The sequence below is a fragment of the Rattus norvegicus genome, chromosome 11 (assembly GCF_021556685.1).
Source record: "Rattus norvegicus strain SHRSP/BbbUtx chromosome 11, alternate assembly SHRSP_T2T, whole genome shotgun sequence".
Taxonomy (NCBI): domain Eukaryota; kingdom Metazoa; phylum Chordata; class Mammalia; order Rodentia; family Muridae; genus Rattus; species Rattus norvegicus.
The window spans coordinates 97,854,797-97,869,567 of NC_141544.1; the positions used below are offsets into that span (position 1 = coordinate 97,854,797).

The window sequence follows — 14,771 nt, forward strand, 5'->3', positions numbered from 1 at the left end:
GGGCTCGAGACCCCATATGAACAACAATGCCAAGCAACCAGAGCTTCCAGGGACTAAGCCACTACCCAAAGAGTATACATGGACTGACCCTGGGCTCCAACCTCATAGGTAGCAATGAATATCCTAGTAAGAGCACCAGTGGAAGGGGAAGCCCTTGGTCCTGCTAAGACTGAACCGACCGTGAACGTGCTTGTTGGGGGGAGGGCAGTAATGGGGGGAGGGTGGGGAGGGGAACACCCATATAGAAGGGGAGGGGTAGGGGTTAGGGGATGTTGGCACGGAAACTGGGAAAGGCAATAACACTGGAAATGTAAATAAGAAATACTCAAGTTAATAAAGGAAAAAAGAAAAAAAAGTTGTAAACAGAATCTGAAACACCTGCTCAACAAAGCAGAGGTAAGATTTGTTGTAAACACTACCAATGATGTAACTTCAAATGCTTAGGTCCCATAACAAATACACAAATATGATATTGGAGGGGTTGGTGGTAGGAGTGTAGGTTCTCTACCTATAGGTGGAAGGATACTAGTGCTCAGCTGGAATGGATATATTTAGCAATGTATTCTGTGTGCCCTTCTTTAATCAGGAATATGGAAGGGGTACAGGAAGTCAGGTGTGGGACACATAGCCCTGAGGCAGGGGTGGGGGTGGTTGTAGTAGCTTGTGTTGGTTTGGTGCCCTTGCCGTAGAGTCAAAGGGATGGGTGAGGTTTGTAGAACAAGCCCCCTGCTTCTGTGTGGAGGAGGAGCTGGGTTTCCAAAGCAGGGATGCGTGTAGTTGGAAAGAGTAAGTAGAGTGGGAGGTGGGAGCCTAGGCTTCCAATATTGATATGGGAAGGGAAAAAGTATGTTGGTAGAAATAGGTAAGTTTAGCAGGAGCGTCTATCTGTAGGGGATTCTGGAAGGAGTGAGGGAAGGCAAGTGGCAGACATTCAATTATGCTGGCTGTATCAAATATTGTCTTAAACACTAAGTCAACTTACAGGATGAAGAACTCTTTTTGGGTTTGTGGTTCCAGAGGACTAAGAGTCTGTCATGGTGAGAGTTAGGACAGCAAGCAGCTGGCATGATGACTGTCTATAACTGGAGCTCACATTTAGAACTACAACCAAGAAGCAGAGAGAAAGAACTGGAAGTGGTGAACGTTTTTGTTTTGTTTTATCCTTAAACTTACTCCAGTGAAGTACTTCCTCAAACAAGGCCAAAACTCCTAAGCCACTTCAAACAGTACCATCAACTGGGAGCTAAGTGCTCAAGGACACGAGCCTCTGGGGATATTGTCACGTACACCATCACTGTGGCACATGCTAGTAGGTATACTGATGATGTGGTAGCAAGAGGGTCATGAATTCATTGATATATTTTATAGAGTTCCATGATTTTGTGTCTTGCCCAATTTGATACCAGTTACATATCTCTACAATCAGCAGGGCCTCCCTTTGCGACCTAGGCTATCTTTGAACTTGTGATTGATTACTCTCTCTTAGCCTCTCAAACACTGAGATTACAGACATACACTGTAGTGTCTGGCTTTCAGTTGTTTGGTTTTGCTGGTTTTTTTTACCCTTATTTTTTGTGTATGTGCTATATCATATGGTTTAAAATATGCTTTATTTTATGTATATAAATGTCTTGTCTGTCTGTCTGTCTGAATGTATGTATACTCTGTGTATACCTGGTTTCTGAGGAGGCTAGAAGAAGGTGTCAGATTTTTTGAAGCTGAAGTCACAGACAGTTGTAAGCTGCCCTATGTTTTTTGGGAACTTAATGCAGGTCCCTTGCAAGAGCAGCAATTACTCTAATTACTGAGCAACTTCTCTATGCTTCCTAATAAGAATTTTGCTGATTTCTGTTTTTCATACCTCAGGTGTAATGTCTTTGCTAAGGCCACTTCTTCTGGATGTGGTCCCAACAATTCAACAGACTGCTGCTTTGGCTCTGGGGAGACTGGCGAATTACAATGATGACCTGGCAGAAGCAGTTGTGAAGGGCGACATTCTTCCACAGCTTGTTTATTCATTGGCAGAACAAAATGTAAGAATTTTTCAAAAATAATTTATATATTTTTGATTTTAGGTAAAAATATGGTAACTGTGGCACAGTTGTGGATTTGAAGGTCTTCGAATGATTAGATTCTTTTGGTTTGGACTTGGTAGCAGCCTTTTCCCATCACTGTTAACAGGGATGATGTAAAAGAACATTTGTGACTCATACACAAAGTAGTGTGTATGTCTATGGGAGTTTTGAATATAGGCTCTGCCAGAGAGAAGAGGTTAAAGATTCTAGGCAAATAAACATGTTCTTTCTGCAGCTTTTATATGAAGGTGGCTAGTAGAAAGAATGATTCCTGAAGAGAGTGCCTTTAATGAAGTTTGATAAGTCATTTTTTAACTAAGTAGACAAACATTTCAGAGTGTTCTATCCAATGCAATACAGCATTTTTCTCTACAGTGTTTCCAGTTTTATTTTTATAATAATTTATAAATAATATAAGAATTTAAGCATTGTTAGACTAACCATTAAATTCTATTAGTTTATCCTAACCTGAGTAAGAACCAACTTTTCTTGATATCCTTAAGACTAAATTTCAACTTGCCTAATGAAACACTTCAACTGAAAAGTGGGCAAAGGGTTTAAACAGATATTGTTCCAAAGAAACTCTATAATAGTCAAAAAATTATAAAAAGACTCTCAACAGCATTAGCTATTAAAAGATATAAACCGAACTTCAATGAGATAACACCTCATATCTACTGGGATGATCATAAGAAAAATAAAAAATAAAACAAGTGTTGGTGATGATGAAGTGTTGGCACCCTCATGTGCTGCTGGTAGGTTTGTACAATGGTACAGTTACTGTGACAATTTGGCAAAATGCAGTAAGATCAGTGTATTTACTATCTGATCAAGTAACTCTTCTTCTGATTATACAGCCAAAACCACTTCTGTGGCACACATTCAGACGGCGCTGCTTAGTTGTCTGTGAGTGGAAGCAGATCAAAGGCATCAACAAGTGCCTAGATAAACAAAATACTGAATCTATATAATAGACCACAGCACTAATAAATGTGGTGTTTATGATTATCAAAACCATTTGGGTAATGGCTGAAGAGGTGGCTCAATGGCTAAGACCACACATTCCTCTTACAGAAGACTCAAGCTTGGTTCCTATCATCTTGTCAGGTGCTCATAAACATCTGTAATGCTAGCTCCAGGGGATCTAATAACTCTGTCCTCCACAAGCACCCAGATGCTTGTCCTTTATTGACTGTCCTCCACAGGTACCCACATGTATACCATACGTGTACCTCATGTGTTCAGACACAGATACATACATAAAGAACTAATAGAAAAAACCCAATCAAACCTTTAAAAAGAAGACATCATTAAAAAAAATGTCAAGTGAAAGATGCCAGACACATAGGCTTGTACTGTATAATCCCATTTATAAAAGATGTCAAGAAAATGTAAATTCATAGAGATAGAAGCATGGTTTCCAGGGTCATGAGAAATGGGGCAGGATAGGAAACAACTGCTTGACTCTCAGTCTTCAAGTTTCTGGTAGAGTAAAGGGGATGGTGGTGTGAACATGAGTGTTGATTTGTACATTTTATCACGAAAAAGGAAAATTTTATGATGCATTTTTGCTAGAGTAAAGCCCATAATTGTGCAAAAAACCATATTCAATATACGAATTTGAAAGTCATTTAACTAATGTCTCTGCAAAGAACCACAACCTTTTATTTTCCTGGGCATGTCCTGTAGCAGCTTGCATAGGTGCCGGGAGCCATCAAGGAGAAGCTAAAAGCTAGCAGGTGATCTTCCTGAGATGGGTCTACCATGGATTAAAGTCTACAATGGATTTGCTCCTTTAGACAAGGCCAAGGAGAATTTCACTTTAGGAAAGATTCCTGCTGTTAATATGCTTTCCCCATTAAATTATATATATAAATGTTGTGTTTTATAAAAAAAAGTAAAATAATCCAGGGATATGCTTGGCAGAAGGGCAGTATGGTGTGGGTGAAGAGGGTGGCTTTGTGGGCCCATGCTGAAGCATCCCTTACCCCTGACGAACCAGCCACATGACAGGTATAGTATAGAATAATTTATTTAGGGCATGGGGAAGGGAGTTGACAGAGTTGAGACAGAGAAAGGCAGAGAGAGAGGAGGGAGGGAGGAGGGAGGGAGAGAGAGAGAGAGAGAGAGAGAGAGAGAGAGAGAGAGAGAGAGAGAGAGGAGGAGTAGAGGCAGCCATGAGCACATGGAGAGAGAGGTGGGAGGGGAATGAGGAGAGAGGGGATAGAAGGAGAAGATAAGAGAGCAAGGGAAGAGGAACAAGAGAAGAGAGTCAGGAGGGAGCAAGCAGCCCCTTTTATAGTGAGTCAGGCATACTTGGCTGTTGCCAGGTAACTGTGGGGAAGAGCCTTGAAGGAATACCAACATTTCCCCATTTTGGTTTAGTTAATAAAAGAAAAATTAGAAAGAGGTGATGGTGGAGTAGGAATAGGGTTGCTCTCTGGGAAACCTAAGAAAGTGGATATGGGGATGTTGGTCCAGATTTAGGAGAGTTGGAAGTTTCCTGGCTGTCTAGGATCTGTGGCATCATGTGTGGACAGATAGGGAGAGCAGGTCTGTCTGTGAGAACAGATTGGAGCTGAAACACATGTGTGTGCATGTGCCTGCACGTGCATGCACAGGCACACACACACACACACAGACACACAAACACACAGACACACAGACACACAGACACACAGACACACACACATTGTAGAGAATAAAGTACATTTGGGAGAAATTTTTTTCCTTAGGTGTATACTTGAAACCCTTAGGTGTTGGTGGTTGGGGATGAGGGGAGTCCCATTCTCAGGTTACAAGGGAGGAATCCCACCCTTTGGAATAGGTAGCAAATGGGCACTCAGACTATGATTGGCAGGTGTACTTATCTATGTGGTCTACGAGAAGTAGATCTGAGCTGGTTTCCTGTAGCTTCTAAGTTTATAAAAGAGATAAATTTTGTTAAAAACATGAACAGTCTTTTAAGACGAGCTTAGGGAAGACAAGACCTTTGTGGAGCCAAAGGAACAAGAAGAGTTTTTCCTTCTGTCTAAGGGATAGAATTTAACATAATGAGAAACAATTTTAAGTTTCTATTTGAGAGACAAAGGAAGTTCAAAACCTTGACCTTGTGAATACTATAGTTAACCATAAAGTTTTAGCAAGAGAAAAGCCTTAAGTCCATAGTTAGAGACACCAAAGGAAACTTATATTTGAGCACGATAGCTTATAGCATAGATTCAGCATGAGAAAAAAACACCTGAAGTCCATAGGTAGAAGTCAATCAAAGGAAACTTAAAATTTGAACTTGTGATTATGAAAGCGTACCATATAGTAGAATGTATTATTAGGTATAAGAACTCTATTGGTTAATATTAGGACAGTGGCATAGCAAGGAGAGGAAATATGAAGCATTTAGTCACTGGAAACTGAGTTTAGATAAGGAAGTGACAGAAGGTTACGTTTGTGAAAACTTACATCTGACCTTGTGTATCCTTTATCGTGAAGTTTGTGAGGAAGGCAAACCTGTCTTTTTGATAAGGAATCTGGCATTCTTAGCTAGTTAACAACTTGACTAATGAGATAATAAGGTGGCGGATTACCTTGGGTAAGGAGCTAGGTCTGTTTTCTAGCTGTCAAACTGCAGTTAGCTTAGCTGTCAATGTAGTCAGAAACCTGGGAAGAGTTTATATTATAATCTACGAGTCATGTATTAATTAAATTGACTGAGGTTGGTCTATAGTTCATTACATAAACAGTTCCCAGGCCCCTGTGGTCTCCATGGCACCTTGGGAAGAGTCAGTCTGACTGTCAGGCACAGAAGAAAAAAGCTTTTTCCTGTGGAGTAGATGTGTGTGAAATGAGAAATGACCCATCTTGGCTTAGGCAATATGAGACATTTAATTCTCTGGGTGTCCTGTTTGTCCACAGTGTAGGCCAAGTCCTGGCAGCAGGCAAGGCAAAGAGGCAGTGTTTCTCAGTGGTTATCATACCACAATCCAAGCAGTCTTGTCGCTGCTCCTATATCTTCTTGGAGACCTTGGAAGGGGGGTGTCCATCAGGCTTTGTCAAAAGCTTAAACATTATTACATTTAGCAGATTTCTGACAAGACTGAGAGCAGGTTTATTAAGCATAATCTGAGTTAGACAATGTTTGTTTAATTACTTGCTTGAGAATGTATCTAGCAAATCACTATAACTTAATGGTAGCAGCAAAAACAAGGCTAAACATATATTTAAGCAGTGATCCCTAACTTTATACTGTTTAGAAATCATTATTTACCAAGGCAAGACAGAACAAAAACCTTGTCTTAATTGCTAAGTGACTTTGACCAGCTGTGCTCCCAAATGTAGCAAACTGCCCATAACAAAGATGGCAGATGATCCTGGTCCTGTCCCCAGCAAAGATGGCGTTGAGGAGGCAGCCACATGTGAGTGCCCTTATCTAAGGTGCTATGGAAGCTACAGCCCTGCCTGGAGGAAAGTCATGCATAAACAGAAGTATTACAGAGACAAACATTTAGTTGTATCTAAGCAGAGCAGTGTGAAGCGCAAGCAGCTCGGCTTGGCGGCTGTGAGCATGTGGCTGAGCAAAGTGTCTGCAACGGGGGCGGGCGGAGAATAGACAGATGGCAGTGGGGCAGAAGCGTGGTGGGATGAGAGCTCGTGCCTGAACTGTGGACCTATGCTGCAGAAAGTTGGGTTGTGCATAGGGCAGGGCCAGGCTGTTTCCGCAGGGCTGAGCTCCCTCCTCGCAGCTGGAAGCTCTGGGCCAACCAGTCGGAATCCACAGTGAGCGGGGGAGAAGCACCTGAAGTAGCATTCTGTCTCCTAGCAACTCCTCTCAGGTGGTGGGATAGAGCTCTGCACCTATGTCTCCAAACTCCTGACAGTGGAGTTGAGTAGGCAGGGGTAAAAAAGAATGTGGAGAGCTGAGTTGGGAGCTGCGGAGCAAGAGCAAGAAATGGAGGAGCGGGGTGGATGTGTGCTCTAATGGCTGGGCCAACAACTCAAAAAGAGGTAATCAGTTCCTGGTACTGGGTTTTTAATTTGCTAGTATGAGGTGTCTAGATGGGGTATTGTCCCTTGCTGTGGTATATTAAAAACGTTTAATATATGTTTATATATAGATGTATATAGGGGTGTGTGTGTGTGTGTGTGTGTGTGTGTGTGTGTGTGTGTGTGTGTGTGTATTTTAGGAGGTTACTACAGTAGTGAGTTTTCATATGGACTTTCAAAAGGCCTTTAGTGTTGTCTTTTCCTGTGTTGCCTCCTCTACTCTCCCCTCCACTTTTACCCCAATCTCCTCTTTTCTGTGTCATAATTCCCTTTAAATCCTAACCCTTCACACTAGTGCATTCTATACTTCTTACACCAAGGCCGGTCGTAAATTCCTGACCTCAATAGGTATTCTAAATTAAACCCACATATTTTATTATTCAAAGGTAAGATCAATGAATCAGGAAAACTGTGATATTTGTCTTTCTGAGCATGGATTGCCCCACTCAGGAAAATTGTTTCTAGCTTCATTCTTTTCTATTTGAATTTAATTTTTTCTTAACACCTAAATAATAATTCCATTGTGTATGAATGAACATTTTTATTGTTCATCCATTACTTGATGATATTTAGGGTTTTATTTTCTTGTTATTGTGATCAGAACAATAATGAATGTGGATTAGTAGGTATCTCTGTAATAAGATCTAGAGTTATATGCCCGAGAGTAGTGTAGCTGATCATGTGACAGATCCATTTAAAGCCTTTGAGGAAGCTCCACACGGTCTTCCATAGTTGTTGAACCTCTTTATGCTTCCGTCCTCGGTGAATGTGTGTTCCCTTTGCTGCATATCCATGACAACAGATGTTGTCCTGTTTCCCCGACTTCTAAAGGCATTGAACCTTTAACAAATAGCTGACAACTATTTTTTAAAAAGTCTGTATATCCTAGATATTAACCTCTGAAATGCTGGTGTGTGTCTTCATAACAATAGAATAGTGATTCAGACAGAAGTTGGTAACAAAAGTGAGGTATTGCAGTGAAAGGCCTGAGTACGCTTTTGCTTGTAGGAATATGGGAGACTTTGGGACTTGGACATGGAAAGCAGTTGAACATTTTAAGATGGATTTAATAGGCCATTCTAGTGAGAACATGCAAGACAGTAGGGCCGAGAGTGATGTAAGTTATGACAGCCTGGCTCAAGAGATTTCAGAGGGCACAAATTACAGTAATTGGTTTAGAAGTAATTCTTATAGTATTTTGGCAAACAATGTGACTGCTTTTTACCATTGTTCTAAAAATCTTCTGGGGCTAAATTCAGTATTTTTAGATTAATGGCACTGGCAGATGAGATTTCAAGACAGGCTAGTATTGATGCTGTCATGTGGTTATGAAAAGGAGCAAGCTGGGGAGAAAGAGAAAGACAAAATGTGACATTTGAGGAGGAGTATCAGGAAAAGTGATGTTGGAGTCAAGTTCTGGTTTTAGAGTCAAGGATACAAGAAAGAGATTGTAAAATCTCCCTCCATGAGTAAGGCAAGCCACTGATACTAGTCATATGTCAGGGTTGTCCCTGTGTGGAAGCCAAGAGAAGGATGCAGCTGTGAAGGTGAAGCCTGGATTGTGTTGGAGACCCTAAGACGTTGGTGACACCAGTGTCATGTGGTCTTGCAAGGAAAGTTGCTGACAGGGTGTGGAACCAGCCCAAGAGAGAGAAGTGTGTTGCTGTCAACAAAGCTGAAGGGAGTTGATTTGAAGGAAACTTTTGATATCAGACACAGAGATACAGAATTTGTAGTTTGCCCTGCTGGGATTTTGTTTTGCTTTGGTCCAGTGTTTCCCCACTATGCTCTCTTTCCTCCCCTTTGAAATGGTCATGTATGTTCTTTGTCCTTCTATGTTGTAAGTTTGTGATTTTCTTTTTGATTTTAATTTTACAGAGGTTTACAGTTAAAAGATTGCCATGAATCTGAGAAGAGATTTTGAGCTTTGGACTTTAAAAAAAATTGATGTTTATTGCATTTTTGTAATTTGTAAATATACAAAAGATTTTCATAAGAAATTAAAAATTCATAAAATGTTTGATAAAATTCAGCAAATGAAATGAGGCAGATACATACAGATGGTAGTCTGAAAATGTTTTCTTTTTTTCCTCTGTTAAGCTGGAATATTTTGTTACCTTTATTAAAAAAAGATTCTTTTTCATAAATATATCCTGATTACAGTTTCCCTTCCCTCTATTCCTCCAAGTCCCTCCCCGCTTTCCTCCCCTCCAGATCTACTCCCTTTATGTCTCTTATTAGAAAAGAATAGACTTTTAAGAGATAACAACAAAATAAAACATAATAAAGTAAAACATAAACCATCACATCTAAATTAGATAAGGCAAACCACTAGAAGGAAAAGAACCTAAGAGCAGGCACAAGAATCAAAGACTCATTTGTCCACACACTCAGGAGCTCTATAAAAACACTAAACTGGGATCTATATTATATATGCAGAGAGGCATATATTTTTTTCAGTTGATTCAGAGGGCTTTATTTTCCTGGTGTCCTCCATCCCCTCTTGTCCTTACACTTTTTCCATTTCCTCTTCCATGGCTTCCTGAGCCCTGAGGGGAGGGATCTGATGGAGGCATCCATTTAGAGCTGTGTGTTCCAAAGTCTCTGTGTGTAATCTCTGGCTGTGGGTCTCTGCGTCTGTTCTCATTTACTGTGGAAGGAATCTTCTCTGATGATGGCTGAATAGCACACTGATCTATGAGGACAGCAGATTATGACTCAGGAGCCATTTTGTTTTATTTAAATATTTAAATATTTGGTTTTAGTCCAGGTCTCTGGGTTATTTGGTCTCTGGGTCTTGGTCACTCAAGCCGTGCCAGTTATGGGCTCCATCTCATGGAGTGGGCCTTAACTCAATCAGACATTGGTTGGTCATGCCCACAAGCTTTGCGTCACCATTGCCCAAGGTACCACTAATGCCTTGCAGGCAGGACAAATCATGGAACAAAAGTTTTGTGGGTAGGTTGGTGTTTACATTTCTCTTTTGTTAGCCTGGTATGGTCCTTCCTGTATCAAAGGTGCTAGAACATAGGGGTGAAGGTTATATGTAGGCACCAGCTTGACTTCTCCATGTTCAGTGAGTTCTGTGGGTGGAGCGTGAAATAAGAAAACATCCCATGGTAACACCGGCTATCACCACCAGTCTGTCTTTAGCCCAGCGGACAGGCTAAGACCACATTCTTTTTAGCCAGGGTCTGTCTCACCCAGGCTGGTTCTGTCTTGGAGCTCCGAGGTTGCTCTCTCCTCTTGTCTCACTGAGTTTCCATAGCTGTTTGTTGCCAAGCACACCCTGTGCTTCCAAATTCCCATGGCTAGCTGTGATGCACTATTGCACACCACGCTCTGCTGCAGTACCTTTCTGTGGAACCCAGTTGAGTCGCCGAGTGAAGGAAAATACCACATAATCTTTGTTTAGAACCAACAGGTAACACAATTGCTGAGTGTAGAAACTAGCATCTTAATTTTACAAACTATTCTATGTTAGAAATTCTCTGGTGGTGGATTCTAACCGACAGCCTATGGCTTCCTACATTCTGTCTGCCTCTCTTGCTCCCACCATCCAAAAATGCCTTTCCTTTCTCCTGTCTCCCTCTTCCCGACCCGGAAGTCCCACCTACTTGCCCAGTGATTGGTTTTCTGTAACGTTTATTTATTGGGGGAAAATCCTACCACATATGGGCATTGTCTTCAGCATTTGGGCCTTGCTATTCATTTGCAGAGAACGACCTATTGTTTTAGCCATCACCTGGGTTGTTTGGGGATTTTCATAGGACCCCTTTGGCCAACAACTCAATAGGATGTAACCCAGTTCTGGTTCTGGAAGCTTTGGTGACAAGAGATGTCCACTTCAGACTCTGTCTCCCTCATTATATGGAGACTTCATTAGGATTGCCTCCATGTATTTTAGGAAGTTTCCACTGCATGGCATTTTCATACCACCTCTCAAATGCCCTCAATTCTAACTATCGTCTCTCCATGCATCCCCTCTCTCAACTCTGTTTTCTTTTCCTCTCCCTGATCCTTCTGTTCCTGCCTTCCCTCATCCGTAGTCCACTCAGAAATTCTGTTCTGTTTTCCTCTCCCATGTGTCCATGCCTAGTCCCTTTCTCTATGTCTTGTCTCTCTGGGAGTATGAATTATAGCTTGGCTATCATTTGTTTAAAGGCTAATGTGCAACATACTTGAATAATACTATTTTTATCTTTCTGGGTTTAACTTTACTCAGGATGATTTTTTCTAGTTCCATCCATTTAACTGCAAATTTCATAATGCTATTTTTTAAACAGCTGAGCCATACTTCATTATGCAAACATACTTTAATTTTTATTTCCAGTTTCTGGTTATTATGAATAGAGCAACAATGAGCATGGTTGGGAAAGTGTCCTTGTGTAGGATGAAGTACCCTTTGGTATATGCCCAAAAGTGCTATGGCTGGGTCTTGAGGTAGACTGATTCTCAACTTTCTGAGAGAGGTTGTATAAACTTACACTTCCACCAACAATGGGTGAGGTTCTCTTATCGCAAATCCTCATTAACACGAATTGTCAGTTGTGTAATTGATCTTAGCCATTTTGACAGACAAATGTGAGATGGGATCTCAAAGTAGTTTTGATTTACATTATTTATTTACTTATTTATTTGGTTAAGGATGTTTGACATTTTTTTACCTGTTTCTCAACTATTTGAGATTACTATACTGAGAATTTTGTTTAGATCTGTAGCCCATTATTATTTAGATTATTTGGGCTTTTCTGATATGTACTTTCTTTAGTTCTTTATATATATTGCTGACATAAGTCTATCTGATATGGAGTTGGTAAAAATCCTTCCCATTCTGTAGGCTGCTTTGCTGTTGTAATGACTGGCCCATTGCCTTACAGAAGCCTTTCAGTTTCATGAAATCTCATTTGTTAATTGTTGATCTTAGTGCTTGTGCTAACAGTTTTACTTTGGACTTTTAAAAACACTGTTGAGACTATGATAGGCCGTGGAGACTTTTGAAGTGGGGATGAATGTATTTTTGCATTATGCTATGTCTATAAGCCTTTAGGGGGCCAAGGAGTGGAATATGATGGATTGAATGAGAATGGCCCCCCATAAGCACATATATTTGAATGCCTGGTCACCAGGGAGTAGAACTGTTTGAAAACCCATGCTAAGTCCAGTTCTCTTTCTCTCTCTCCCCCTCCCCCTCCCTCTCCTCCCTCTTTCTCTTTCCATTTCTACCTCTCTTTTTGAGTATGGATCAGGATGTAACTCTCAGCTACTTCTCTTAACTTGCTCACATGCTGCCATTTTCATTATATTACCATGATGTCATGGACTAGACCTCTGAAACTGTAAGCAATTAAATGCGTTTTATAATAAGAGTGACTGTGGTCATGGTATCTCTTCACAGCAATAAAACAGTGAGTAAGACAGCTAGTTTTTCCCCATTCTTTACTTGATTGATGATGTCCTTTTCTGTAAGGCTTTTTAGCTTCATGAAGTCCTATTTGTCAGTTGCTAGTTTTAAAGCTTGTGCTATTAGTGTCTTGTTCAGAAAGACCTTTCCTGTTCATGGCAGTACAGTGTATTCTTTATTTTATTATTTTTCAGATTCACGGTATCAGGTCTTTGTTGAGGTTCTTGGTTCACTTAGAGTTGAGAGACATATTCTTTGATATGTAGTTACCCGGTTTGGCCAGCACATTTGCTCATGATTCTGTAGAAATTCATGTTCTACAGGTATGTGGACTATGCTTTGATCCTTAATTCTATTATGTTGGTCAATGAATCAATGAGTCTATTTTTATGTCAGTTTAATGCTGATTTTACTATGATATATAGTGTGCTCTGCCTGATATTATGGTAGGTAGTACGACTTGAGGTCACGGATGGTGGTGGTGATGCCTTCCAGTCGGTCGTTTTGTTTTTAATTGTTCAGGACTGCTTTATCTGTTCAGAATTTTTCTATTTCTAAATGAAATTTAAGATTTTTTCAATTTCTTTAAAGAATTACTTTGGTGTTTTGATGGGGACATATTGAAGCTATAAGTTGCTTTTGGTCAAAGGCTATTTCACAGTGTTTGTCCTATCAGTCCAGGAGTGTGGGAGGCCTTCCATATCTGTTTCTTCTGCTTTTTTATTTTTCATGTCTTAGAATTTTAATTATATCAGTCCTTTATTTCCTTAGATTTAATCTGATGTATCTTTTGAGGCAATTATGAATGAAATCACCTCTCTGCTCTCTATTTTGGTATGTTTGTCAATTGTATAGAGGAGCTACTGATTTTTGTGTGTTAATTTTGTAACCCTTTACTTTGCATAAAGTGTTTATTACCTGCAGGAGTTTGCTGTCTTTTATGTTTAAGATCATATACTGTGCAAATAAATGTAATTTGATCATTTTTCTACTTGTATCCTTTATTTTTTATGGTTCCATGTAGAGAGGTTTAATGAGAGAAGAAGAGTAGAGGAGAGGAAAGGCCGGCCATGAGCACGTGAAAGGAAGGGGGTGATGAGAGGGAAGGGACAGGGACAGAGAGGAAGAGGGCAGAGAAGTGAAGAACAAAGACAGCAAGAGCTACTTGTATCCTTCTTATCTCTCATTCATTTTCCTTATTGCTGAAACCTCAAGTACCATGTTGAACAAGAACGGAGAGATTGGACATATTGTTGTAGTTCTGTTTTGTGAAAATGTTTGAATTTTTCTCCATTTTTATGATGTTGTCTGTGTGCTTGTTGTATATTGCCTTTATTGTGTTGAAATGTATTTTCTGAATCTCTACATCGTTTAAGACTACTATCCTGGAGGGATGTTGGGTTTTGTCAAAGGCATTTTCTGCATCTAATCAGATGACCGTGTGGTTTTGTCTTTTATTTTACTTATGTGGTGGCTTATAATTTTTATGTACATACATTGAACCACACCTTCATCTCTTGGCTAAAGATAACTTGACCATGTGGATAATCTTTTTGATATGTTTTTGAATTCATTTTGCAAGTATTTCACTGAGAATTTTGATATTTATGCTCATAAAGGGTATTCATAATTTTGTTTTTAATTGGGACTTTGGTTTGGTATCAAGGTAATAACAATGCCATTAAAAGTATATTCTGGGTTGTTGGCCTGGAAATTGGGAAAGGGAATAACATTTGAAATGTAAATAAGAAATACACAATTTAATAAAGATGGAAAAAAGTATATTCTGCATCATCTCCTTCCTGAACTGTATTTTTCTACCAATAATTTATGTATTCACTTAACATTCAAATCACAGCCCTCCTCCCCCTTCTCCTCCCTCTTTTCCTCCCCCTTCTCCTCCCAGTCCTATCATTACATATTCCTCCCCCGCATCGTCCCCTCCCCTTATCATCAGAGAAGGAGGAGTCCCCCTTGGGTACCACCCACCCCAGTACATCTAGTTCCAGTAGGACTAGACACATCCTCTTTCACTGAGGCCCAAGCAGGCAGTTCAGATAGGGGAAGAGGATCCAATTACAGGGAACAGAGACTGAGACAGCCCCTGTTCCACTCAGCTGGATTTTTAATTATTTATTTTTATTTTTTGTGCATATGTATTTTGCCTGAATGTATGTCAGTGTGAGGGCGTTGATTTTAGAGTTACAGATGGTTATGACCTGTCATGGTGGTGCTGAGAATTGAACCTAGGT

The 14,771-nt window shown here is 40.2% G+C and overlaps 1 protein-coding gene across 1 annotated transcript in view; it reads left to right on the forward strand.

The window, feature by feature from the left end:
- Positions 1 to 14,771, forward strand: part of Spag6l (sperm associated antigen 6-like) — a 94,838-nt gene that overhangs the window by 20,807 nt on the left and 59,260 nt on the right. Inside the window, 1 exon segment of the mRNA NM_001034960.1 lies at positions 1,867 to 2,033. Within this exon segment, the coding sequence (NP_001030132.1) occupies positions 1,867 to 2,033 (167 nt within the window).